This window comes from Mustela nigripes, chromosome X, assembly GCF_022355385.1.
Source record: "Mustela nigripes isolate SB6536 chromosome X, MUSNIG.SB6536, whole genome shotgun sequence".
NCBI classification, from domain to species: Eukaryota; Metazoa; Chordata; class Mammalia; order Carnivora; family Mustelidae; genus Mustela; species Mustela nigripes.
The window spans coordinates 82,719,034-82,745,872 of record NC_081575.1 but is presented as its reverse complement, the minus strand read 5'-3'; the positions used below and the strand labels follow the sequence as shown (position 1 = coordinate 82,745,872).

Here is a 26,839-nt window from a genome sequence, read left to right as displayed (position 1 = left end):
GTTCATGCTTTTTTTAGTGCAATAAACGTTATAATTGCTCTAGAAAAACCATGTGGAAATTTCTTTTCATTCTCTGTTCTCTGGAACAATTTATTTGGCATTAGGATTAACTGCTCTGTAAGTTTGGAGACTTCTCCTGTGAAACCATCTGGGCCCGATGCTTTTTTATGAGGCAGTTTCTTACTCATTTTCTCTTTTGTTTTATGGAAATTGGTCTTTTAAGCTCTAATGGGGTCAATTTTGGTAAATTGTGCTTCCCTAGGAAATTATCCGTTCTGTCTAGGTTTTAAAAATTTGTATGCTTTTTAATATTTTGACTTTTGGATCATGCTAATGTCTTAAATGAAAAAATATACAATTAAGTCATAGATAGGGAAAAGACTAAAATTTAATAGAAAGAGAAATTATATTTAAAATACAATGAATAAGGTATTTGTGCTGAATGAAAAATAAAATAACCAAGAAACTTTTGAATATAGCACTTTGACTATACATCCTCATCTGAAGATCTAAAAAGGGCAAACAAATCTCAGGCTTTTAATTTGTTTTTCATAGTGGTGTGGATGTTGAAATTCTAAAAATACATTCTGTGTATCGTGGGACTGAGCAAATGAGTAAACACACTGATGATATTGGAAGCTAGTGTTCCCATTGTTATAGAAGAAAAATATAAGTATAGACTGGGGAAAGCTAGATGGGACCCTGTGATGTGTTGGGTTACAATGAGAGGTATCAGTGTGAATATATATATATATATATATATATATATATATATATATATAAATTTCTTTGCTCTATATAATGAGAAGGCCTAGAAGCAAAGATATTCTAGTATCAATGAGTACATCTGGCTTCCACACCCTGGTTTTGAAATGCTATCATCTTAGGGCTGGGGTGGGAAAGAGGAAGGTGTGTCTGGAAGTGATGTCAGTGGAATGCCAGAGTAAGGGCCTATAAAAATCTTCTCTTCCATAAAAGCAATGGGAATACTGGCAAAAATTGTCAAAATTAATTTTTCAGAACTCTAAAAATTGGCCAAAGGCTTATAATAATTCAGGAAGTATCTATTCAAGAAAAGTGGCTGAATCTCAGTAAGAACAGTATGCTTTGTGGCATTCGGACTTTCTCTGTTTCCATCACCTTCTCCCTACCTCCACAACAGCCTTGAAAATCAACAGTCTTGTAGTCCTGATGAAAACCAGCAGCCTATCAGCCAGAGCGGGAGGAAGAACAGGGTTGGAATTTCCTCCAAAAGTCCCATTCCTAGAGAACTATCTTCATTTGACCTATCTGGCACTTTCCTAGAAAACTCCATTCACAGGGCTTGTCTATTTGATTTGACTCAAAGTTCACCTAGTGTGAATAGCTTTCCCTGTTTTTTTGTTTTTGTTTTTGTTTTTTCAAAAACAATCAGTAGCAATTGTTTAGCATAGCAAGTGCTGGAGGCAGTGATTATAGCTAGGACAAACATTACAAGCAGACCATAAAACCTAACAGGAAAAGTTGGGTAAGGAGATCTTCATAGGAGGCTTTGAAAAACATTGACAAATTCCCAAGAATCTAGAAAACCACAAATATGCCCAAGGCTGTGTGCATGCTCAGGATCTCTGGCTGACCTTTAGGCTCTGCAAAACCGGGAAGTAAAGGCTAAGACAAAATTGCAAACAGCCTGCCAGAGCATTGAAGGCAGGCCCCAACAGGTGCACAGGGTCCATCAGCAAAGCAGGTTGAGAGAGAACATACCTCAACATAAGTTAAGGCCTTACATGAAAAGTCCATGACTAACATCTTACTCAATGGGGAAAAACTGAGAGTTTTTCCTCTAAGATCAGGAACATGATAGGGACGTCTCACCACTTTTATTCAACATACTACTGGAAGTCCTAGCCACAGCAATCAGACAAGAAAAAGAAATAAAAGTCACCTGAATTAGTAAGGAAGAAGTAACATTTTCAATGTTTGCAGATGAAATGATATTATATATAAAAAAAACCCTAAATATTCCACCAAAAAACTACTAGAACTGATTGCTGAATTCAGAAAAGTCACAGGATATAAAATTAATATACAGAAATCTGTTGCATTTCTATACACTAACAATGAAGTAGCAGAAAGAGAAACTAAGAAACTAATTAAGAGAAATTAACAAACAATCCCATTTACAACTGCACCAAAAGTGATAAAATAAAATAAAATGAAATAAAATAAAATAAACGTAACCAAGGACATGGAAGACCCATACTCTGAAAACCATAAAACACTGATGAAAGAAATGGAAAATGAAACAAACAAATGGAAAGGTATTCTGTACTCATGGACTGGAAGAACCATTATTGTTAAAACGTCCATACAACCCAAAGCAATATACAGATTTAAGTAATCCCCATCAAAATGTCAACAGCATTTTCCACAAAACTAGAACAGATGATCCTAAAATTTGTATGGAACCACAAGAGACCCCAAATAGCCAAAGAAATTTTGAAAAAGAAGAACAAAACTAACAGTATCACAATCCCAGATTTGAAGATATATTACAGAGCTGCAGTAATCAAAACAGTATGCTACCAGCACAAAAGTGGACATGTAGATTAATGGAAAAGAATAAAGACTCCAGAAGTAAACCCACACATATACAGTCAATTAATCGGTGAGAAAGGAGACAAGAATACACAATGGGGAAAAGGCAGTCTCTTCAACAACTGGTGTTGGAAAAACTGGACAGCTACATGTAAAAGAATGAAGCTGGACACCATGCTCAAAAATAAACTCAAATGGATTGAAGACCTAAACATGAGTCCCGAAACCATAAAATTCCTAGAGACATACACTGGCAATAATTTCTTTGACATCAGCCATGGAAGCATTTTTATAGGTATGTCTCCTCAGGCAAGGGAAACAAAAGCAAAATTAGAGTACTGGGGCTACACCAAAATAAAAATCTTTGGTACATCAAAAGAAACCACCAGTTAAACAAAAAGGCAACCTACTGAATGGGAGAAGATATTTTCAAATCAGTGGGGGTTAATCTGATAAGGGGTTTATATCCAAAATATACAAAGAACTCATACAGCTCAACACTAAAAAGCCCACAAATAATCTAATTTAAAATGGGCAGAGGACTTGAATAGACATTTCTCCAAAGAAAACATCCAGATGCCCAACAGACACATGAAAAGATCCTCAACATCATTAATCATCAGGGAAATGCAAATTAAAACCAGAATGGGATATCACCTCACACCTGTCAGAATGGCTAAAATCAAAAACACAAGAAATAAGAAGTGTTGGAGAGGATGGGGAGAAAAAGGAACACTCATGTACTGTTGGTGGGAATGCATATTGGTGCTGTCACTGCGGAAAATAGTATGGAGGCTTTTCAAAAAATTAAAAATAGAATCATCATGTGATCCAGTAATTCCACTATGGGGTATTTACCCAAAGGAAAGGAAAACACTAATTCAAAAATATATATCCCTGGGGCACCTGGGTGGCTCAGTGGGTTAAAGCCTCTGCCTTTGGCTCAGGTCATGGTCTCAGGGTCCTGGGATCAAACCCCACATCGGGCTCTCTTGCTCAGCAGGAAGCCTGCTTCCTCCTCTCTCCCTGCCTGCCTCTCTGCCTACTTGTAATCTCTGTCTATCAAATATATAAATAAAATCTTTAAAATATATATATATATATATATATATATATATATATATATATATCCCTATGCTTATTGCAGCATTATTTGCAATAGCCAAAATATGGAAGCAACCCAAGTGTCCATCGATAGATGAATGGATAAAGAAAATGCAGTATATTTACAATGGACTATTACTCAACCATTAAAAAGAATGAAATCTTGCCATTTGCAAAGACATGTACAGAGCTAGAGCGGATAATGCTAAGTGAAATAAGTCAGAGAAAGGCAAATACTATATGATTTCACTCATATGTGGGATTTAGGGGAAGGGAGGGAAAAAGAAGACAAAGTCAGAGAGGGAGACAAATGATAAGAGACTCTGAACTCTAGGAAACAAATAGGATTGCTAGATGGGAGGTGGATGTGGGGATGGGGTAACTGGGTGATGGGCATTAAGGAGATTAAGGAGGACCCCTGATGTTATGAGCTCTGAGTGTTATATGCAACTGATGAATTACTAAACTATACCTCTGAAGCTAATAATACATTATATGTTAATTAATTGATTTTAAATAAAAATAAGAAACAAAACAAGAATAAAGGAGATAGAAAAAAATGCCTAGTGATGCCTGGGAGGCTCAGTTGCTTAAGCATCTGCCTTTGGCTCAGGTCTGATCCCAGGGTCCTAGGATTGAGTCCCGAGTTGGGCTCCCTGCTCAGGTGGGAGTCTGCTTCTCCCTCTGCCTGCCGCTCCCCCTGCTTGTCCTTTTTCTTTCTTTCTTTGACAAATAAATAAATACAATCTTTAAAATTGTTCATAATTTTTTAAAAACCCACATTCTTAAATACAGAGAAGAAACTGGTGGTTTCCAGAGAGAAGGTGGGTTGGGGGGGGGATGAACAAAATAGATAAAAGAGATTAAGAGTACAGTTATCTTTGATGAGCGCCGAGAGAGGTACAGAATTGTTGAATCATTATATTATACATCTGAAACTAACATATAACACTGCATGTTAATTATACTTCAATAAAAAATAAGTAATGAGGGGTGATGGCGCCTGGGTGGCTCAGAGGGTTAAGCTTCTGCTTTCAGGTCTTGATCTCAGGGTCCTGGGATCAAGCCCTGCATCGGGCTCTCTGCTCAGCAGGGAGCCTGCTTCCCTCTCTCTCTGCCTGCTTTTCTGCCTAATTGTGATCTCTCTCTCTCTCTGTCAAGTAAATAAATAAAATCTTGAAAAAAATAAGTCATGAAGATTAGAATGGAAATAAATGAAATAGAGAATAGAAGAATAATAGAGAAAATCAATGAAATCACAAGGTGGTTCTTTGAAAAAATCAACAAAATTCCTAGAAAGACACAAACTACCAAAACTGACTGAAAAAGAACTAGAAGATCTGAATAATCCTATAAAATCAGTAATAATAATAATAACAACAACAACAACATCCTACAAAGAAATGCCAGGAAGGGGCGCCTGGGTGACTCAGTCGGTTAAACGTCTACCTTTGGCTCGGGTCATGATCTCAGGGTCTTGGGATGAAGCCCCATGTTGGGCTCCCTGCTCAGCGGGGAACCTGCTTCTGCCTCTCTCTCTGCCCCTCCCCTTACTTGTGCACGTTCTCTCTCTCTCTCTCTCTCTAAAAAATAAATAAATAAGATCTTATTTATTTCCTTGACACACACAGAGAGAGAGAGAGACAGCAAGAGAGGGAACACAAGTGAGGGGAGAGGGAGAAGCAGGCTCCCCGAGAGCAGGGAGCCTGATGTGGGGCTCGATCCCTGGACGCTTGGATCATGACTTGAACCGAAGGCAGATCTTTAACTGACTAAGCCACCCAGGCACCCTAAATAAATAAAATCTTAAAAAAAAAGAAGAAGAAGAAATGCTCAGGACTAGATGTCGATGTCTTCACCTGCACATTCTACAAGTATTTAAAAGATTAAACACTAATCTTCCACAGCTCTTCCCCAGAATAGAAGAGAAGGGACCACTATCCATCTCATTCTGTGAGGCTACTAGTACCTGGATACCAAAAACAAAGACATCACAAGAAAACAGTAGATCAATATCTTTTCTGACTATAGATACCATAATTCTCAACAAAATACTAAAAACTGAATCCTAAAAAGGATTATACACCAGACTAAGTGAGAGATGGTCCAGGAATGCCAATGCGCCTCAACTCGCATGGAACTCAAGTAATGTAATACATCATATTCACACAATAAAAGAAAAAAACCCACACGATCATATCAGTAAATACAGAAAAAAACATTTGACAAAGTTCAACATCCTTTCATGATAATAATACACCACAAATTAGGAATAGAAGGGAAATTTGTTAACACGGAGGGAGAAGTTAACATATGTCAGACGCACTGTTCTAACCACTTTACAATCATTAAATAATTTAGTTCTCACACCAACTCTGGGAGGCAGGACCTATTATTACCCCCATTTTGTGGGTGGGTAAACTGAGGCACAGAGCATTAAGTAACATTTTCTATGTCAGATTCCAATATAGAAATTCTGGCCAGAGTCCACGCTCTCAACCACGGTCAGCTATTCTGTCCTCTCAAAGAACTTGAATAATAATAATGATAAGCAAATTGGGTTTCCTAAGAACTAATGATTTCATCTTCATCTGTAAGAAAACTTAATTCGTAACACTGTTAACTTATATCAGTGGCTATAATTGGTAATGCTGGTAAGAATTTTTAATATTGATACCAATGTTTATTTAACCAAGTTGGTAACGTTGGGTCAATATTGACATTTAACTGTAATTTAACTCACACAAGTGGTGTTATCATTTATATAAGCAAACAAAATATATAACATTGTTAAAAACTTATAAAGTTATAAAATTAGTTGTAAAGTTTGATGGCATCAGTAATGGTGATTCAATTTCTATTTGCAATTGAAATTTGATTCATAACTGTGGTACTCATAAATTATATTAGTACTCGTAACTTTAATATTAGTAATTATTCATAATATAAACTGGAGTTGTTAAAACCATATTAATAATGATTTCTATTAGAAGCTACCAGATAATTCAAAATATAGTTACTCATAATTCACATTAGTAATCTTAATTTGTAACATTGGCAGAAATTTGTAATACTAGTTATAATATTTGATATTAGTAATGATCATAAAATTTCTAGTAAGCATAATATAATTCAAAACAGAGATTATAATTTATATTAGAACATAATTTGTAATATTGATAATAATTTGTAATAATAGTTATGATCTTCAATAACACTAGTAATGATTATTCAATTTCTGTAAGGAACTGCAATTTGATTCATAACATGGATCCTCATAATTTGCTGCAATGACAGTAATTTTTAGTAGTAGTGATAGGTTGTAATATTGGTGATTTTATTTTACAATCATAGTAACCCACAATTCAATTGCTCCTGGTAAGCAATTTAATTTGTAACATCGCTAGTGATGATTTTCATTGTCAATCCTCATTTGCAACATGGGTGACATTTCTATCACGAAGCATATTTGCTAATATAAGTAGCCATGACTTGATTTCTATATGTAATATAATCTGATTCATTACATTAGCTCTGTTCGTTTACAGTAGAAGTTGATTTTTAATACCGGTGAGAAAAGATACTATAAGAAACAGGATCAATGACTGCAATCACACTTGTAAGCCCATCAGTAAATTCATGCTATTAATAAACCCGGTCGCGAAGCAACTTCACCGTCCCCCCCAACACACACACACTGGCTGCGCTCCCTGACACCGTCGCCATTGCTAATAATGCGTCCCCTGGCAATAAGGTCGCAGTAGGCACGACGCTTTCCCCTCCTGCCCTTCCTACGGCCCCCAGACTCACCATCTCTTTGTGATTGGGGTAGAAGGTCTGATCGATAAGAGGGAATTCCTCTGTTCCCAGTTTCTTGTGCAGTCGAACCATCTGGGCGAACTAGGAGAGCCAGGAGAGATGGGTCAGCACGCCCTCCTCGGGGACAGTCTCCAAGCTGGGATTCTGAGCTTTGAGTAACCCCCCTCCAAGATCGCAGGGATTTCGAACTCCCACACGCATGCATACAGGAGATAGTCCCTCTGCCAGCAGCGCCCTTCCCGCCACTTACCACCCAGGGCTTGTCGCAGAAGTTGTAGACAGAGTGCAAAGAGTTGACGCTGGGGATCCCGGCATACTGCAGCCCGATGACCAAACTGCGGTAGTCTCCGTTCCGAGCCATGCTGAAGGCGTGCTGGCGAATCAGCACAAAGTCCGGCTTCAGAGACCTGGGGTGGCAGGGGAAGAGGTGTCGAGGATATTCACCTCACTCCCCCAGAGCTCCCCACCACCCTTAGAACAAAAACCACCTCTCGAATTCTCTGCAGCTCCTAGAAATTGCAAAGTGGTTGCTTAGGTCTGCGCGCGCGCACACACATGCAAGCTGTTTCCTTCCACAGCAATACCCTTGTCACACTTTCCCACTCTCTGGTGATCCCAGGATCCTGGGATCCAGCCCCACAGCGAGCTTCTGCTCAGCGGGGAATCTGCTTCTCCCTCTGCCTCTGCCTCTCCCCTTGCTTGCGCGGGCTCTCTCTCTCTCTCTCTCTCTCTCTCAAACAAGCAAATAAAAAACAAAACCTTTAAAAAAATGTCTCTCACAATTATCGGTCTTCCTCCTCCAAACCGCAGACCCCTCCAGCATCCAACGTTTCCTTTATCCCTTTGCTGCTAAATATTTTTTCTTAGCAACTTTACATTTTCTGATTTGTTTATTGCATGTATCCCACAGTAGAACACAAGGTCCGTGAGGGCAGAGGGGTTTTTTTGAGGTGGGGGAAGCAGGGGCTCTTTGCGGGGGAGGGGGGGGGTCAGTTTTCTTAACTGCCAGGTCCTCAGCACATGCAACAGATCCAGGTGCACAATCAGCACTCAGTAAATATTTCTTGAATGTAAAATGCTGAGGGCAGCAGCTGGCATACTGTAGATGCTCAAGTAATATATTCTGATTTAATATCTAAAAAGTTTGGCTTGCGGTCTTCTAGGACCCTTGGCTCTGCAGAAGAGAGGCGATCTTCCCACATTCTGTACCTCGTTTTTTTTTTTTTAAGGTTTTTTTTTAGGGGCGCCTGGATGGCTCAGTGGGTTAAAGCCTCTGCCTTCGGTTCAGGTCATGATCCCAGGGTCCTGGGATCCAGCCCCGCATAGGGCTCTCTGCTCAGCAGGGAACCTGTTTCCTCCTCTCTCTGCCTACCTCTCTGCTTACTTATGATCTCTGTCTGCCAAATAAATAAATAAAATCTTTGAAGAAAAAAGATTTTATTTATTTATATGACAGAGAGAGACGAGAATGAGAGAGCACAAGCAGGGGGAGTAGCACAAGCAGGGAAAGAGAGAAGCAGGTCTTGGCTGGGAAGGGAGCCCGATGCAGGACTCGATCCCAGGACCCAGGATCATGACCTGAGCTGAAGGCAGACGCTTAACCAACTGAGCCACTCAAGCACCCCCCTAATTTCTTTTTGTTTATTTATTTATTTAATATAGATTTTTATTTATTTATTTGACACACACAGAGAGACAGTGAGAGAGGGAACACAAACAGGGGAAGTGGGGAAGGGAGAAGCAGGCTTCATGCCAGGCAGGGAGCTAGACATGGGACTGGATCGCAGGACTCTGGGATCATGACCTGAGGCGAAGGCAGATGGTTATCCGACTGAGTCACCTAGGTGCCCCCCTAATTTCATTTTTTTTTAAGTTTTTTTTTTTTTTTGACAGAGATCACAAGTAGGCAGAGAGGCAGGCAGAGAGCGAGGGGGAAAGCAGGGTCCTGGGATCCAGCGCATTGGGCTCTCTGCTCAGCGGGGAGCCTGTTTCCTTCTCTCTCTCTCTCTCTCTCTGCCTGCCTCTCTTCCTACTTGTGATCTCTGTCAAGTGAATGGATAAAATCTTTTCTTTTTTTTTTAGATTTTATTTATTTATTTGACAGAGATCACAAGTAGGCAGAGAGGCAGGCATAGAGAGAGGAAGGGAAGCAGGCTCCCCGCTGAGCAGAGAGCCGGATGATGTGGGGCTCAATCCCAGGACCCTGGGACCATGACCTGAGCCGAAGGCAGAGGCTTTAACCCACTGAACCACCCAGGCACCCCATGGATAAAATCTTAAAAAAAAAAAAAAAGATGTCAAGTAGACACACATATATTGTAATAGAATTGTCACTGTAGCATTATTTAGCACTTCTATCATGTCACATAATTATCACTTCCTTTTTGTGGTGGGAATAATTAAGATCTGGCCTCTTAATAACTTCCATAGTTAAGATACAATATAGTTGGGGTGCCTAGGTGGCTCAGTGCATTGAGCTTCTGCCTTTGGCTCAGGTCATGATTCCAGGGTCCTGGGATCAAGCCCCACATCAGGCTCTCTGCTCAGCAGGAAGCCTGCTTCCCCTCTCTCTGCCTGCCTCTCTGCCTACTTGTGATCTCTCTCTCTGTGTCAAATAAATAAATAAAAATCTTCTTAAAAAAAGATACAATATTGTTATCTATATTCACTACACTGTACATTGGATCTCCAGGACCTATCTTCCAGGTATAGGTTTATACCCTTAAACAACTCTTCTATTTTTTTAAAAGATTTTATTTATTTATTTGATGGTTTATACCCTTAAACAACTCTTCTCTTTTTTTTTTAAGATTTTATTTATTTATTTGACATAGAAAGAGATCACAAGTAGGCAGAGAGGCAGGCTTAGAGAGAGGCAGAAGCAGGCTCTCCGCTGAGCAGAGAGCCCGATGCGGGGCTCCATCCCAGGACCCTGAGATCATGACCTGAGCCGAAGACAGAGGCTCAACGCACTGAGCCACCCAGGTGCCCCTAAACATCTCTTTTATGCTATCACTCCTCAGTCCCCGGTAACCACCATTTTACTCTCTATTTTTATGAAGTTGGCTTTTTTTAGATTCCACAGACAAGAGATATCATACAGTATTTGTCTTTCTCCCTCTGATTTATCTTACTTAGCATAATGTCCTCAAGGTCCATTCACGTTGTTGCAAAGGGCAGGATTTCCTTCTCTCTCGTGCCTAAATATTTCATGGTATTTACACACTACATCTTCTTTATCCATTCATTCACTAGTGGGCACTTACATTGTTTCCATATCTTGGCTATTGTAACATACCTAAGTTCTTGCTCCCAGGAGAATGGGGGGGGGGGTGTCGCTCCCACAGCTCTAAGGGAGTCCTTATGCCTGTCCCATAACACCAAGTTCACCTCTCTGCTTACCGCACGACCTTCACCCCGTTCCGAAGAACTTCCATGTCCACAGAGAATCCACCATTGGCGTGGGCCACGAGGTTGAGATCAGAGAATTCAGCCTAGGAAGGAGAAAAAATATCTGTGATTTACCCACATCAAACCAAAACGACCACCCAGGTTTCGGTCTGGACAGCCGACCCCCAGATCCATCTGCCCCAACTAACCTGTTCTACTTTAATGTCAATTTCTCCATGGATCTTCTTCCCTTTGAAGTATTTTGCCCTGGAGAGGAAAAGCAGAGCACAGCCATCAGTCTCAGGAAGTCAAAACCCAGGCCAGTTCCTTTGACCCGTTTATCTTTCAGAGCCATAAAGTGCTTCGTGATTGTTGAAACCCTTTGCAAAGCTCAACAGTGCTTGGGGTACCGTAAGTTCTGTTGTGATCCCTTCCGGAGGTGTGTAAATGTCAGAGGACGTTGTGAACTCTAAACGAAGTTCTCAAACCACAGCCGGCAGGCAGACATTCCCCAGAGGGTTGTTTGCTCGTCACACCGCTCCCAGAAATGTTTTTCTTCAAAAAGCGTTGCCAAAGGAGGAGTGCACTCTGCAAGTGGTAATGTACTTTGGAATTGCATGGAGGTTTGTAAATGGTAACAAAACAAAGCAAAACAAAACAAAACACCTAAAAATCCCAAACAAACAAACAAACAAACAAACAAAACCAAAACCCCGCAGAGAATATGTATATATGAAGTGTGCCTGGGGAATGCCTCAGTCGCCTGTGTCTGCTTGTGAGTCCTGAAGGATCCTTCCATGCCCTGGCCCTTCCCCGTGGAGGATCACACTTGTCCATGTGTGCCTGAGTGCTTTGAGGGACCCAACTATGGGTGGGCGACTAGATAAAAGAGGAGCAGATCCGAGGGGTGCAGGCTGGCGGTGGTTCTACTAGAACCGGCGAGGAGGGGGAGGGCAGCAATGATGGGCGTAGGGAGGGATGTGGCTGGCAGCCAGCCAGCCAGGGGAGTGCGAGGGGAAGCCAGCCAGGAGAGCAGCGTGAAATCCTACCTCCTTATCCCTGGGCCTGGCTGGGTTTCCAGCGGCATCCTACCCCAGGCGCAGGATTCCTACCCAACAGGCTTCTCTACACGCAGAAGATCATCTCTGGTCAGGGGTCTCACTCAAGAGCGATGAGGAAAGGAGGCACTCCCAGGCTTGTCTCTGACACAGACACCCACCCAACATAAACGGGCCCTACAGACTTCATGGACAAACCCCAAAGACCCCAAGCACAGCCATTTTCTCGCCTCCCTCTCCTTCCCTCTCTCTCACAAGCACACTCCATTACCGACACTGTCCCCTCACAAGCGTTGGAGGGGAATTTCTCTGAGACTGGCACATTTTTTTCATTTATAAAATAATGATGAGTGTAGACTCTATCACTGTATTTCAAAGTTTAAGAAAAAGATTTCATTTAATTTATTTGAGAATGAGAGAGAGGAGAAGAAGAGTGGGGAGGAGAGGGGGAAGCAGGCTCCCCACCAAGCAGGGAGCCCCATGCAGGGCTCCATCCCAGGACCCCCAGAATCATGACCTGAGCTGAAGGCAGATGCTTAACTGACTGAGCCACCCAGGCGCCCCGTATTTCAAACTTTTTTGACCCTAAGTGTAGTGAATACTGTGGTGCTCTGCTCAGATGGCCTCTTCACAGCCAATGCACCCTGAGTGTCAGCTGGTGACATCTTAGGGCTATGTCCCACTGGGAACTGTCTTCTCTCATAGAGAATTGCCTTGGCCAAGGTTAGACCTACTTTAGGCAGCCCGTGTCTTCTCTCTGGTCCATGGGTGAATACAAAGGCTAGCCTCTTGGCCTCAGTATAGGCTGACTCTGAAGGACCATCCCACCCGCAGGCCTTCCCCCTGGTCAGTCTCTGATGCAGCTGCCTTGTGGACCAGCTGTCCACTCTGCCCAACCCTGCCCTTCTTACAGGGGTTGATCCTAAATGCACACCTCCGCAAGCCTCCTGCATACAAATGCCTACCTCGAAATCCGATCCCAGAGAACCCAGCCTAAACCAGTGTGCCAGAGATGTCAAACCACAAAAAAAGACTCTAATGCCATTCTGGAATTGGGTCACCCAGCAGCCAGCAGGCAAGGAAGAACCCTCCTTTGTTGGGGGGCACGGAAAGCCACCCACATACTGGAGCCACATAACACACTCTGCGGCAGGTCTGCGCTGTGGTACCAGCAGGAAACCACTCACACCCTTATGTTCTGGCACATTCCATGATACTGGACTTGTCCGTGGTGGGAAAAGAGGCAGTGTGGAGTTCATTCTCATGAGCATAAGAATTACAGTGTGGCATCCCCTGGGGTGTGGGGCCATCAGTAACTTTTACTGAAGGTCAACTGTAATAAGATCTGGCAGAATGGAGTGCACCAGTTTGGTGAAATGTCCCTGGTACTCTAAAGGCCTGGAGGAAATGGTCAGCAGACTCCAGTGACTGTTTGCTAAACGCCAATGATTAGCTGAAGAAAGATGGGATATGTTCAGGGTGAGTGATCACTAATCCAAAGCAAAATGTGGAAGCCAGAGGATCCCCTTGGTTACATTTAAGGAAACCCTAATCCTTTGCAACTGGAGGGCAGGCATTGGGGAAGACCAGGGACTTAGGGCATGATCCTAAGTGTAACAAAACTTCAGAGGAGGTTGAATTCTCAGGCCTAGCACATCTCTTATGTCATGATCAGGGCCCAAATAGGCCAAGATTGAAGCCCTTAGACTTGGGATGGGGATATCTGGGAAGATGCATGTGATACCTTAAACTTACTGCTTCACCTGAACTGATTGGGCCTGCAGAGGTAGGCTTCTCCTCCTTGTTAAAATATAGACCTTCCCTCTGCTTGAAGGTAATACAGAGGCCTTGAAGGAAGCAGGTGCTTTTTAAAACAATGCTCGCCCCTTTCACAACCTCCCTCCCTCCCCTCTTAGCAACCAGATCAATAAGCAGGGTCAAATCCTAGTACGTCTGATTGAAGAGGTATATTTGCAAAGGAAGGAAACAGTATACAGAAGCTGAAAAATCTGGCCAGTATGTACTGACAAGAGCTGTAAAAGTATGCAAGAAGCTGGGTCCTAAGGACAATGGAACAAGGAGGTGGAACATGAAGTTGGAGCGCTCTCCCAGGACCCAGAACTGGAAACCCTAGCAAGGACCGTTGGATGACTTGTGGAGGCTTGGAGAAAACAGTGGCCCACACCAAGTGAAGCAGAAATGCCAAATCTTCCATGGCAGACTGTGGAAGAAAGGATCAAAGGACTCAAAGAAGCAGACATGTTAGAGAAGTTATGCTACATGAGTCTAGGAAACTCATGAGCTGACTATGTTCTATGGGAAGGGCCAGAGGATCTACCCAACTCACAAAATCAATAAGGAATATGCTGGTAAGAGTGGCAAGTGGGAAGGTAGTAACTGAAGTCCTGTCCCAGGTCCTGTTCACAGTGGGTCCCCTGGGTCCACAGGTCCACCCCACGGCCACTTCTCCAGTCCGCAAATGCATAATTAAACTGGACATATCTGTAGTTGTCAGAACCACTACGTGGGTTCCTTGGCTTGTGGGGTAAGAGCTATTGTGGTGGGAAGGTCCAAATGGACGCCTCTAGAACCACACCCTCACCCCCCCAATCAAATCAGCAAATCCAAGCTAAGATTATATCTATCCCAAGGGTGATGGTGGAAACTAGCGCTACTTTGAAAGATCTAAGGGATGCAGGGGTGTTAGTCCCATCGTATCTCCCATTGAATGGACTAGTTCGGCTCCTGGAGAATGTCTGTAGACTCTTGAAAGCTCGACCAAGCAGTATCCCTAAGGGAAGCAGCTATACTGGATAGGCTGCCATTGTCAGAGCAGAACTCGGGTCCAGCAGGTAGCCACTGACTTCCTGAATGCACTCTTCTATTCTGACCAGAAAAGAAGATCAGTGACCTTTCACGTTCACATGGAACTGACAGCAATATCTGTTGAAGGTCTTGCCATGGGGTCATGCTGTCTTTCTCACCATGTGTCATTCTATGGTCCAAAGGCACTGGGCCATGTGGACATCCCCCAGGATGTCACACTGGACCACTTTATCAATGGCATCATATTGACTGGGCAAGACAAGCAAGGGATGAGTAGCACGTTGTCTGGCTAAGATGTATGCTCTCCAGAGGGCAGGAGATGAACACTACAAAGACTCAGGGGCCCGGAGCATTAGTAAAAGTTCCAGGGGTCCAATAGCCCAAGGCAGGCCCAGGACAGCCCCCTCCAAATAATAGGGCAAAGCGTCACATCTCGCACCTCCTGCCACGAGGAAAAGCGCATCGCACTTGGTAGGCATTACCAGCTTCTAGAAGCAGCCTATCCCGCACCTGAAGATACTACTCTGATTCCTATTTCAGGGGGAGCATTAGGCTGCCCTCCCTGAACGGGGGCCAGAGCAGAAAGGGATTGGCAGGAGGGCCAGACCATGGTGCCAGCCATCTTTCCACTTAGGCCATATACCCCGCAGATCCTATGATACTGGATAAGCCAGTAGTGGGAAAAGATGCAATGTGGAGCTTATGGGAAGTGTGAGTGGGAGGCCCTTGGGGGTTCTGGAGCAAAGCCAGGCCATCTGCAGCAGAGAATCACGTGACTCTTGAGAACCACTTTCTGGTGCCCTACCAGGCTCTGGAAGAGACAGAACGCATGGCTATGGGGCACCAAGCGATTGTGCTTCTGGGTGCCCCTTGTGAGCTGGGTCTGGCCGGGCCCACCAAATAATAACGTCACATGGACCCAGCAGCTGGGATCAGGCTTAAGCAGGACTGAGCAAGCTAACTGAACAGGTTATCCCGATGCCCGTGTTACCCATCCTGGTGCCCGGATGTCTCTCTCAGCTCACCAAGGGGACCCCTCACAGCCAGTGGCTGAAGGAAGGGAGAAAAAAACCTCAGCTTGGTTCACAAATGGACTGGTTTGGTGTGTGGGGAGAAGCCAAAAAGGGACAGAGGCTGTGTCATAGCCCCACTCAGGGTGATTGTGGAAGACAGTGGCAGAGCTCCCAATGGGCAGAGCTTTGGGCTGGGCCCCTGGTAATCTACTTAGCAAGCAAAGGGAAATGGCCCACCATTAGAATATACATTCACCGGTGGGCCATGGTGGGTGGCTTGGCTGATTGGAGGCCTTGAAGGAAAAATATTAGGAGATCAAGACAAGGAGTATTATGCTAAGTAAAGTAAGTCAGTGGAGAAAGACAAATACCATATGATCTCACTCCTAGGCGGAATTTAAGAAACACAACAAATGAGCAAAGTGTAAAAGGGGGGGAGGCAAACCAAGATACAGACTCTTAACTATAGAGAACAAACTGATGGTTACAGGGGTGGAAGGGCAAGGGTGAAATAGACGATGGGCACCGGGCCACGTAAGGAAGTGCTGACTCACTAGACTGTAGACCTGACACTAATATCACACTGTGTGTTAACTAGCTGGAATTTAAATAAAAGCTTAAAAAAAAAAAAGAAGATCAGGACAAGAAGGTCTGGGGCACAGAAACGTGGGTGGACATGGGAGTGGGCAAAAAGTGAGGAGCGAAGATTTGTGCATTGTGTGTTAACACCCACCAGACAGCATCCACAATGGAAGAGGCACTAAACAACCAGGTAGACGGAATGAGTCAGCCCGATGATGTCAGCCAGCCTCTCAAGTCGGCCACCCCAGTGCGAGCAGATGGGCCCATGAATGAAGTAGCAGGACAAGCAGAGAGAGTGGCTCTAAGTGGGGCCAATGGCATTATTGCTTGAGGTCCAATTTTTCAGCAGCAGAGACCAACACCAAGCCTGTGACACGGCACTGTCCCTATCCCTTAAGAAGCCTAGCTAGCCACTTGGTGGCGAGCTGACTCCATTGGGCCCCATCCACCCTGGAAAGACGAAGGATTCATTTTGACAGAAATATTGTATGTGGGGGGTTTGCCGACCGCAGGGTCATAGCCAGTATCACTGCCCGAGGGCTTACCCAATGTTGGAGCCACCGGTATGAGATCTCTCATAACACTGCATCAAATGGAAGGACACACTTGATAGCAAAGGAGGTCCTGAAGCGGGCCCATGACCTTGGAGTTGCTTGGTGATGTTATACATCACAGCACCCAGGAGCTGCTGGTCTGGAACAGCTTGCAGCCAGGGCGAAGATGCTAGCTTGGACATGATACTGTCAAAGAATGGGGAACCGTCCTCCAAAGCACCCAAAATCAGTGGCCCATTCTTTGTGCTGTGTTTCCAGTAGGTAGAACATACGGGTCTGGGAACTCGGAGGAGAAAGTAGGAGGGGCCCAGCTTACCATCAGTCCCAGTGATCCACTTTTGGAACGGGTGTTTCCTGCTCCCTCAAGGCTCTGCAAGGTTAGAGGTCCTGGTTCTCCAAGGGGGAACACCGCTACCAGGGGACACAGCAAGAATCCTATTACATTCGAAGCTACGGATGACACTTGGATACCTAGGTTTCACACGCCAATGAATATGAAGCGGAATGAATCACTGTCTTCACAGGGGTACGTGGCCTTGAACATCAGGAGGAGGTGGGGTTGTTATTACACGGCAAGAGCGGGGGTTGGGGAGAGATATGTTTGGCACACAGGCGATCTTCTTGGCTGTCTGTGGGTACTCCTTGCACAGCTCTGCAGGGAAATGAACAAGGACAGTGGCCACAGCCTGAGAAGGGCATGGGGACCAAGGGCTCAGGGATCCCTCAAGGATGAGGGAATGGATCACTCATCAGGTAAGCTTGAGAGACCAAGAGAGGCGCTAGCTGAGGGGGAGGGGAATCTAGAATGTATGGTAGAAGAAGAAAACGGAAGAAGCAGATCATTTATTTCTGCAGCAGTGGAGGCTACTAACCCGTTCTCTTTCAAGCTTCCCCCACCTCCCCGGAAAATCTGACCAATCACAATCCTGGAGATGCTGTGCCCAGATGGGGCGATTAACTTAATCTAAGAAGTGAATCTGAGCAGTATAAGGAGTGGACTCTGTGCTCCCCTCAGATCTTCCCCCACTCCCATTTGCTCTACCCGCCCCCCCCCCCGCCCCCCGCCTCCACCCGCCACACCATGCGCTCACCTTCAAGCCTTCCTATCTAGTTCCCAACTTCCGGGGAGATTTGCTGCTGAAGGCTCTCAGTGCTCACTGGGAGTCCCTCACTGGGAACTGCCTTCTTCAGCAGGGGTCTGCCTTCCCCAAGAAAAGGCCTCCTTCCAGGGGGCAGCCCATGCCTAATGATTGACTGATGTAAGAATACAAAAGCTTGGACCCCCCCCCCCCATGAAGGTCTCTCTGAAGGGTCATCCTAGCTCCCTAGCTCCCCCCAAGTGTTGGCTGAGGCTTCTGTTGTGGCTGCATCATAGATCAACCTTTCCCTCCACTAAATCCTGCTTCCCTCACTCCTCCCCCGCAACAGGTGTTGTTCCCAAGAGCTCTCCCCAGTAAATCTGCACACAAACCTCAGAGTCTCAGGGCCTGCTTCCAGGGAAGTCTAAGAAAAGAAGCCACAAGAAGAGATATAGTTTATATAACCCACTGTATACATAGATACATAATAACCTACCTTATATATGTAATATATGTTATATGACACCTCTACTGTTACACAGCAAATATAATATAGTGTGCCTTATGTAATATATCATATATTACATATTACATACTAACCATGTATGTACCTAGAAGGTACATAAACATACCTATAGAACTGGAATGAAACTTTCAGTAAATGATTACCTTTACTATGTGTAATGGAGTCTGATATTTTCTATTCCATTTTCTTCCATTTCACAAAGAAAAACACACACATATGTATATATATATGTATTATGTACTATAAACCAATTATATAGCAAATGTATGATAGAGCATATACCACATGTAATACATGGCATACATTACTGATTATATTTCCTGGAGTAACAGTTCCACTAAATGGTAATAATCCCACTTACTATGTGTAATATATTTCTTGTTAGAGTCTATTTTCATTTATACTACTGCATGAAGAAAACAAAATCCTGGTTATAAGCCAGTAGGTGACCTGCAGTTTGAACTAAACACTCAGCTACTTTCTCTTTAAAAGGGGGAGATGATTCTCAACTCAGAGTTTGCAAGTGTGCACCACAGAGGACCTGAGACCCAGGAAAGGGTGAGAGTGGTGAGATTTGGTGGAAAAGGTGTCAGACTCTATCAAGGAGTCCAATCCATTACGGAGTCTGCACAACTCCTCCTCTATTCCAGGCTGAAATCCCCAAAGCCTGGATGGTATTTGCAGTATCTGTAGGCAGGTGATGCAGAGGTCTCTGTTCCCCACGCTGAGCCTGCCGTGCGTATACAAGTCCATCACACCCCAACTATAGTAGACACTAAGTAAACACTTGCTAGATTGACCAGAAGAAAAGACTAGAACAGCTGGATAACGGGGGGTTTCTGAGATGCAGGATGAGAAGGGAAGAATCTTTCACTGAATTTAACAGGTGCTCAATAAATGCTTGCCAGACAACTTCGAAAACAATGGAAAACACTGGAGTTGTAATTATGGAAAGGGGGAGGGTCTTGTCAGTATTCCGTAGATAATTAATAAATGTTTGCTGGACGAAAGGAAAATGCAGCAAAGGAACTTCCTGGAGTGCAGGAGTGGGGAAGGGAAATCTAAAGGAGAGCGGCTACCAGTACACAGCAGGGGCCCCATTAATGTTTGTTGACTTCAGTGGAGCAAATTTAGCCAAGAAGAGGGCTCCTGTGTGAGAGGATGCTGGTGAAAGAATTACAGCAAGTGTTCAAGAACTGCTTTATGGATTGATGGAGAAAAGGAGGTGGTTGTTTGAAAAGAATACGGTCAGAGATTAACAAATGCTTTTTGGATTAATTGGTGGGGGGAAGCAGCTGGGAAGATGGCTGCGAAGGGAGGGAGGGGACCTCGCCAGAATACGGTAGGTGCACATTGTGAACTTTCCAGATTGCATAGACTCAAAGGTCTGATGAGGATTGTCAAAGGGGGAATTAGAGCTTCAAGAGGGGGAGGGAAAGAGGCACTGAATATGGGGACCTTAGTATATAGTAAGTGTTTATTAAACAATTGTGGGGTTGAATGGAGAAAAAGATGTAGAGAATCCAGCCGGTAGTTGGGGTTAAAAGGAAGGGGAACTGAAGGAGGGATCTTCCTAGTATGTAGTAATGCTAAATGGATACCTCCCACACTCTGACACATGGAAACTATGCAGTAAATACCTATAGAGTGAATAAACGGCTCTGAATAGAGAGAAAGGCTGCTAGGTAAAGGCAGGGGGGGGGGGAGCGATCTAAACAGTAAAAAGCTGGTACTCAATAAATTTAGGTTGAAGTAGACTCCTGGAGAGAGAGGTCTTGAAACAGGACAGCAACTTTCAGACTTGGAAAAGAAGGCGTTCAGAATGGCCCTTATATAGTAGGAACTCAAGTAAGTGTTTACTGGCTTAAGTAGAAGAAAGACCTTTTGGGGTATGGACTTAAGATTGGGAGAGGGAATCCTACGGACATTGAGGGGAGTGGAAAAAGGGTAATCCTTATAAACTGGGCTCTAGATTAATAAAAAAAAAAAAGACCCTAGGGAGAGGCTTTATGACTGGCACAATTTCTTCTAGGGATAAGGAAGAGATGTCTACTCCCTGCATACAGCAGGCACTGCATATGTGCTTACCGGATCCACTAAAAGAAAAAGACTTTGGGAAGGAGGTGTGTGAACATAGAGCACACAGACAGCACTCCATAAATGCTCACAGGAGCCATAGGAAGAAAAGGTCTCTGGGGGAAGGTGATTAGAATCAAGCACCTGGCAGACAGTACAAAAAGAGATGCTCACTGGATCCATTAAAAGAAAAGGTCTTTGCTGGAAGGTGGGCTAGAGGTAAGCATACAATCACTGGATCCACTAGAGGAAAAGTCTTCAGGGAAAGGGAATGGGGCTGCAGAAGCCTGATCTATGTAAGCTTGATTCTCCATCCATGAAAGGAAAGGCTCTTGTGGTGAGGGCATAGAATCAGGCACACGGTGGTCCTCCTCAAACGCTCCAAGGGGTGAGTAAAAAGAAAAGGCCTCTGGAAAGAGGACTGAAATGGTGCACACACCAAGTATTAGATATTTGATCACTGTATTAACTGGAGACAAGTCTTTATGGAGAAGGTCTAAGGTTGGGTCATGCAGAAGGTGTTCAACACATGCAGACTGATGTCACTGGGGAAAGGGTTTGGGGATGGGGTAAACAGCAGGCAATAAATGCTTGCTGAATACACTGGAGGAAAGAAGCTTTCGAGTAGGCTCACGCAGCAGGCAGGGAATAAATTCTAGGTGGGTTCACCAAAAGAAGGGTCTTTGGAGTAGCCTGAGAATGGAGAATAAACAAGGCCCTTAATAAATGCTTTCTAGATCCATTGGAGGAAAAGGATTTGGGGGAGAGTCTGAAGATGAGTCACACACAGAGCCTCAAAAATGCTCATGGGACTCATTTGAGCAAAACACGTTTGAGAAAGGGGTTTGGAGATAGGGCATACACCAGGCACTTAGTAAATGTTTTCTAGGTGCTTTGGAGAAATAAGCTCTTGGAGAGGGGACTTAGAGTTGGGACACACAGAGGGCATTCAATAAAGGCTCACAGAATCCATTAAAGGCAACACTTTCGGGGAGAAGAGGGGATGGGATACACAGCAGGCAATCCACGTTCACTGAATAGCTTGAAAGGTCTTTGGGGGGAGGGTTGGGATGGTGCACATACCACACTCTGGATACATGCTCACAAGATCTGTTAGAGAGAAGGCCTTAGGGCAAGACTTGAGGGGGACAAGACACAGAGCAAACTCTCAATGAATGTTCACAAAATTCAGGGAAGCCAAAGGCTTTGGGGAAGGATTCCTAGAGAAGGCACACTGCAGGTACTTGAAAAATGCTAACAAGATTCATTAAAGGACAAGGCCTTTGGGGTGAGGGTTGGGGGGGGGGAGGGGGGGCGGCAAGGCACATTAGGCTCCCGAACGCTCACAGGATATCCTAAAGCCAAGTCTTTGGGGAAGGAGTTACACAGCAGGCGCCGGATAACTGCTCCCTGTATGGATCGAGAAGGCCGGGTGGGGGGCAAGGGCGGGGCACAGAGGATGCACACGGTATAATAATTTAAAGGAAAAGGGTTTAGGCTAGGGGGCCAGGTGCCTGTTACACAAGCCGTGCTTGGTAAGTGCTCGTCGTGGAACGATCTGGGGACCCAGGCCCGCGGGAAGACGTCCGCGGCAGTGGCTTACCAGTCGGTGTGGGGCTCGTCGATGACCAGCAGCACCCTGGCGGCAGCGCCCCCACGACCTGCGCCCCCAGAGCCGCCGCCCACCTGCTCGCTGAAGGTGGCCGCCGCGGCTGCCGTGGTCTGCTTGACCGCGTTGGACAGAGACGAGAAGAAGCCACCACCCCCCGAAGACCCAGGACTAGGGGCAGCCGGAGAGGCCACAGGGGCAGACGCGGAGGCCCTCTCGGCACTGGCAGTCGCGGGACCGGGCGTGGCTCCGGGGCTGGGGGCAGCCGGCGGCGGCGGGGGTGGCTGCGGGCGCTGCAGGTCTGTCATGTACCCATTAGGCAGATTGGCCATGAAGTTGCTGTCCGACAGGCGGCGCCGCAGGTAGTTCATGGTTGCGGCGCGGGGCAGGGGGTCCTAGGGGCAGTCTGATCAGGAGCCGCGGGGGCGGACCGCGCGGGGCCCAAGAGCACTGCTGCGCTCTCAGGCACGACGCGACTCTTCGGTTGCCCGCTGCAGACTGAGGTAGCGCTGAGTCGCCGCCGCCGCAGAGCTGTTGGTCGCGCCTGTACCCCCCTATCTCGCGCCCCTCGTGGTGCTGTCCAGCTGGGCCGGCGGCGGCGCGGACGCGACCAAGGCGACCGGGAAGGGGAGTTTGGGGAGGAACGGTGAGTGACGTCAGCGCGCCTTCAGTGCTGGGGAGGCGGTGGCACGCGCCGGCAGGCGGGGGCGAAGGAGCTGTCCGTGGTGCTGAAGGCAGCAGTGCGCACGCGCCACGCCGCATCCTGTTTCCCCTCCCCCTCGTCCGATTGGGGATGCGCAATTTGGGGGGTGGGGGCGGGGTAGATATTTCTCGGGAGGGTCGGGGTGAGTGGTCATGCAAGACCCCCCCCCCCCACGCCGCCCAATTCTGGTCTTCACACCCAGACGCACCCACACGCAGGTTTCTCTGCAGATACTCAAGTTTCCAGTGTTGATATTCACCACAGAAGTCATGTGGGGTGTGGGGGGAATAGAGGCACACGCAGAGAATCAAAAGTAGAAAAATAACCTCCTCACCGCGACAGATGGGGGTCACAAGCAGTACCCTGTAAGGGGAGATCAATTTCCCATATCCTACGGGCTCAGCTAGGCAGAGAGAGGGTGTGGGGGTGGCATAGACAGCATCAGACAGGGAGACTTGGACACCTGGGCGGGGTACACAGCCTTGCCCTGGGTTGCTGGGGCCTGGAGGCACAGAGGAAGGACACACATGTGGAGATACATATAGACACAAACAAAAGTAAAGAAACACAGAGGCACGTATACACAGAGATCACACTGATCTAGGTATCTACACAGATGCCCAGGGTAACACACGTGGGCATGCATGCATACATGCACGCATATGCCTACACACACACACACACACAGGCACCACACCTACACACAGAGACCCAAGGAAACTCAAACGAACATGCACATCCAGACAAATCACATACCCACAGATGATCACGATAAACCTAGATCTGCCACAAAGACACATTCCCTGAAGCTCCAGACCTGATGTGTGTCCATCTCTGTCCCTCCAACCCAGGCCCTACACACACACAGACTCATTCTATATGCCCTCATTGCTCTGCCCTGGAAAAGCCAAAACCCACTATAACCATCTGGTATCATCAGTGCCCATGGCTGTCTCCCCCGCACCAGAGAACTTTCCACAGACAGAGGCAGACCCATCCTAGGGTATGCACACAGTAGGTGCCAAATGATGTTTGCCACATGAGCAAATGACCTTGATAGTCCAGGCAGCGGGGGCTGTGGAAGCCACCCTGTCAGCTCCTTTAAGATCCTGACTACAATGAAAGTGTGAATCTATTTAAAAGCAATCATTTGTTGACAGCACCCAACTAAGCTGTTTACATGTATTGTTTCATCCAACCCTCACAACAATACAATGGGGTGGGAAATGTTCCCATTTTACAAATGAAGGAATCCAGGAGCTCCAATTCATTCCCAAAGGGTCATGTTCACTTTGTGATCCTTGCATTTTTTTAAAAAAGAATGTGCTAGAAAGTGGTGTCAGTGTGGCTGAAACAACGTGAGTGTGTGTGTGGGGGTTGTGGCAGGAGATGGGGTCAGAGAGGTTAGCAGGGACCACATTGAGCAGGTTCTTGTGGGCCATAGTGAGTGAGGTTGGTGGATCAAGTGAGGTAAAAGAAGGTACGATAAGAAAAAGGCAGATTTGGAGTCTCTCTGTCTGCAGGATTTTCAGGTGAATCATCCATTTATTCATTTGTTCATTCTTTATGCATTAAGTCTTTGGCCTTTTTAAACAAGGTAGTAAAGGTGCGGAGTCTAGAGTCAGAGTATTTAAAGTTCAAACTAGGTTTCCACCATATCCCTGGAAAAGTGATTTATCCCCGCTGAGACTTGGTTTCATCTTTTAAGATGATCACTTGACCCATCTCTAAGGGTGTGGGAGGGGTGGGGGGAGGAGGCAACCTTTATATTTTCACATGTGCTGTGACTTCCACCAGTAATGTCCTTTACCTCTCTCTCAAGGATGATCTTTGGCCAGGATCCCCAGGACTCAGATTCCATACCCTCTTCCCCTAGCCTCTCCAGTCCTCAAGTCCAATACTTACAAACCATTCTCTACTCCCTCCTCCATGCCAGGCAGCTTCAGTCCTACCTCCAAGGCCTTTGCTTTGGCCATTCTTTCCCTCTCTTTCGTGGATGCTGTCTCAGGCATTCAGCATCCCAGTGTTGCCCAGATGGGGAACTCCCATGAATCACACATTTTCCAACATTTAGAAGTATGTGCTTCTCAGTTTTTTGCTCAGTAACTGAAGTAAACAAGCTGTGCTGGACCCATGGTGCCCTCTCTGGGGCACAGGAGCATCTGCAAGTCTTATAGACCTATCTTGCTCCCTTTAGGAATCTGTCTCCAGAATGCCTCTTCTCAGGGTTCCTATTCCCACGTTTCTAGGACTCATGGCCCCCAGCATCGTTCCCTTTCTCCAGGTGGCTCGGTTTCCAGAAATTAATGTTTTGGAGATTGTTTTGCAGAAGAATGAGGATTTCCCCTTAGGAGTGTCTCAGCTCTCTGGTGCAGAGGTAGGGCTTCTCTGCACTGTCTCCATCTTCTCTAGCAGGAATGAACAAATAGAAGGGGCTCCATGAATGATTTTCTTTGCTGTGCATTGGTGAACCATGACTTTCAAACACACACCCTTGACATATGTTTGTAATCAGTATTGTACCCACGTTTATAACTCACACACATATATGTCCATGACATCTCAATGCACGTGTACATGTGGGCACGTGCACACACACACACACACACACCTATAACTCAGACTGTTATGCACACACATAGGTGTAACTTTACACGCACTCCACATACACTCAATGCATCCTTAATTCTTGCACAGACCTATCGATCTGCATATCACACATACACAAAGATATGTTTCATGATGCCCAAAGTTCCACTGTCTTATAGACATGTACCTCTCGTACCCTCTCCCTTTCAGCTCGTTCCTCCCAAGATGACCCATCAACTGACCTATCTTATGGGGGGAATCGACCCAGAGAAGTGAGCACCCTGACAGAATCCAGGTGTCACTCATCTCCCAACTGAACTCTTCCACAGAGGGGTCCCTCCTCTCACACCACACATCATGCTTCAAGTGTCCAGCCTGCTACCTTTCTGTGCCTCAGTTTACTCCTCTATAAATGGGAATAACGATAATAGCGACCCTCATAGGCTTGTTGTGGAGTAAATGAATTCATGCTGTGCAACCTAAAACACTACCAGGCACACAGTAAGTACTCTCTAAGTATTAGCTAATACCATAACTATGATGATTCTTGTGATTTGTCTCATCATGAGGGGCTAAGTGTTCAGTAAATGCTAATTAGTGCAGCACTGAATGAGCAAATGCTAACAGCATTAGTGTCTGGGTTTGTTCCCTTCACTGTGGAGACACGTGCTGTTCTGACTCCTCTATTCTCCATGAGGTCCAGCACTATTGTTAGTATACAGTAGGCGTTGATAAGTGTTGAAAAAAATGTTCAACGAAAGGATCGCATATTCTGAGTTTGTTCCCTCTCTCACATGTCCTCTCCTTCTACCAGTCCTCCTCCACCCCAGATGCCCAGACTTCGTCCTAGTATACAGTAGACGCTATAAAGTGTTGAATGAATGCACAAATACTAAAGGAATCTGTGTCTGGGTTTGTCTCAGGGGCCCCTTCTGGCAGGTGCTGACTCTGGCTTCTCTTCGCTCCCGCCCCAGCTCAGAGCACCTCACAGGCACTTCCTCGGTCCACCCCCGGCCAACCGCCACCCCCATTTCGGTCTCCGCTAATTGCGGCATTGGATCTGGGCTGTTGGGAGTGGGTGGGTGCAGGTGTTCACGCGGCTGGGTGCCAACCCTAGCCACGCCTCTGCCGCCTCTGCTCGGTGCCTGATTGATGCGGAGCCCGCCAGCCAAGGGGCTCCGGCGGGTGGGAACCTAGGCATGCCGGCCAATCAGAAAGTGCCCACCAGGGCGAGTAGCCAACCAGAAAACCTGTGACCCGGAGTTCTGCAGAGGGACGTGCTGGACGCCCCGCAATGCTGCGCAAGGGGTGGGGGTGGGGGAGGCAGACCCTGG

At 45.8% G+C, this 26,839-nt stretch overlaps 1 protein-coding gene across 2 annotated transcripts in view; it reads right to left on the bottom strand.

Moving 5' to 3' along the window:
• SYN1 (synapsin I) overlaps window positions 1-22,778 on the bottom strand; it is a 46,619-nt gene extending 23,841 nt beyond the window's left edge. For both annotated transcript variants that reach the window (XM_059385699.1, XM_059385700.1), the window contains exons 1-5: window positions 22,208-22,778; window positions 11,100-11,157; window positions 10,903-10,994; window positions 7,751-7,907; window positions 7,492-7,581 (exon numbers count right to left, since the gene is read on the bottom strand). In XM_059385699.1, coding sequence (XP_059241682.1) covers window positions 7,492-7,581; window positions 7,751-7,907; window positions 10,903-10,994; window positions 11,100-11,157; window positions 22,208-22,584 — 774 coding nt within the window. In that variant the 5' untranslated portion in view covers window positions 22,585-22,778. The remainder of the gene's footprint in view (window positions 1-7,491; window positions 7,582-7,750; window positions 7,908-10,902; window positions 10,995-11,099; window positions 11,158-22,207) is intronic.
• Window positions 22,779-26,839: the final 4,061 nt, after the last annotated feature.